Source organism: Bison bison, unplaced genomic scaffold (genome assembly GCF_000754665.1).
Source record: "Bison bison bison isolate TAMUID 2011002044 unplaced genomic scaffold, Bison_UMD1.0 scf7180017864529, whole genome shotgun sequence".
NCBI lineage: Eukaryota > Metazoa > Chordata > Mammalia > Artiodactyla > Bovidae > Bison > Bison bison.
The window spans coordinates 1,604,729-1,605,503 of NW_011495079.1; the positions used below are offsets into that span (position 1 = coordinate 1,604,729).

Below are 775 nucleotides of genomic sequence, written 5' to 3' on the forward strand. Positions count from 1 at the left end.
TGGAAGGAGCTGGGACCCCTTCAACCGACTCTGTCCAGATATACCAGGACTTTAAACTTGCGGGTCTCCGCATAGGCCCGGGGACCCCACAGGAACACATAGCGAGCAGGGTCGCTATCAGACACCTGCTGGTACTCCAGGTACACCTCCCACACCCACACTTGGGTCAGCAGCTCCCTGGGCTCCCCATAGATGCAGTGCTCCCTCCCGGGACACACTCCTATCCTGCTGAGTGCTCCCCAGATTTCCTCTGCAGGGGAACAGTTGTCCTCCACAGTGATCAGGCAAAGAACCATCACCAGGAGGCTGGCCTTGGGCAACCTCTGTCCATCCTTCAGCATCTCTTTGAGGGTGAGGCCCAGGGTGGGGACCAGGATATAGGTGTGCTCACTGGGGTCCACCTCCTTCACCTCCAAACCAAAGACCAGCTGCAGGTACTCTGAGGCTTGATCGAGGACCATCAGGAAGTAGTCCTGGTAATCTTGGAGGACACTATTCAGCACTTCTGTCTTTGTGAGTGGCTCCTTGGTGAGATACCTGCTGAGCCGGAATCGTACCAGCTCATTCTTCTTCAACCGTAGTACATCTCAGACCAAGGGCCTGTCACCTCCCTGGTCACGTGAGCTTCCTGGTACTTCATCTTGCCTGCTGAGGCCATGGTCTTCAAATTGGATCCCTAGAGTGGAAGCCATGACAGTGGGAGTGGGGCAAACACCCAGAGGGCTCTGGGGGAGACTGGGTGTTGCAGCAGCAGCCACTTCCTCCAGGGTGCCCC

At 56.9% G+C, this 775-nt stretch overlaps 1 protein-coding gene across 1 annotated transcript in view; it reads right to left on the bottom strand.

The window, feature by feature from the left end:
* Positions 1-20: 20 nt before the first annotated feature.
* LOC104982268 (melanoma-associated antigen 9-like) overlaps positions 21-775 on the bottom strand; it is a 5,745-nt gene continuing 4,990 nt past the window's right edge. The window contains exon 2 of the mRNA XM_010831614.1: positions 21-569. Within this exon, the coding sequence (XP_010829916.1) occupies positions 21-569 (549 nt within the window). The remainder of the gene's footprint in view (positions 570-775) is intronic.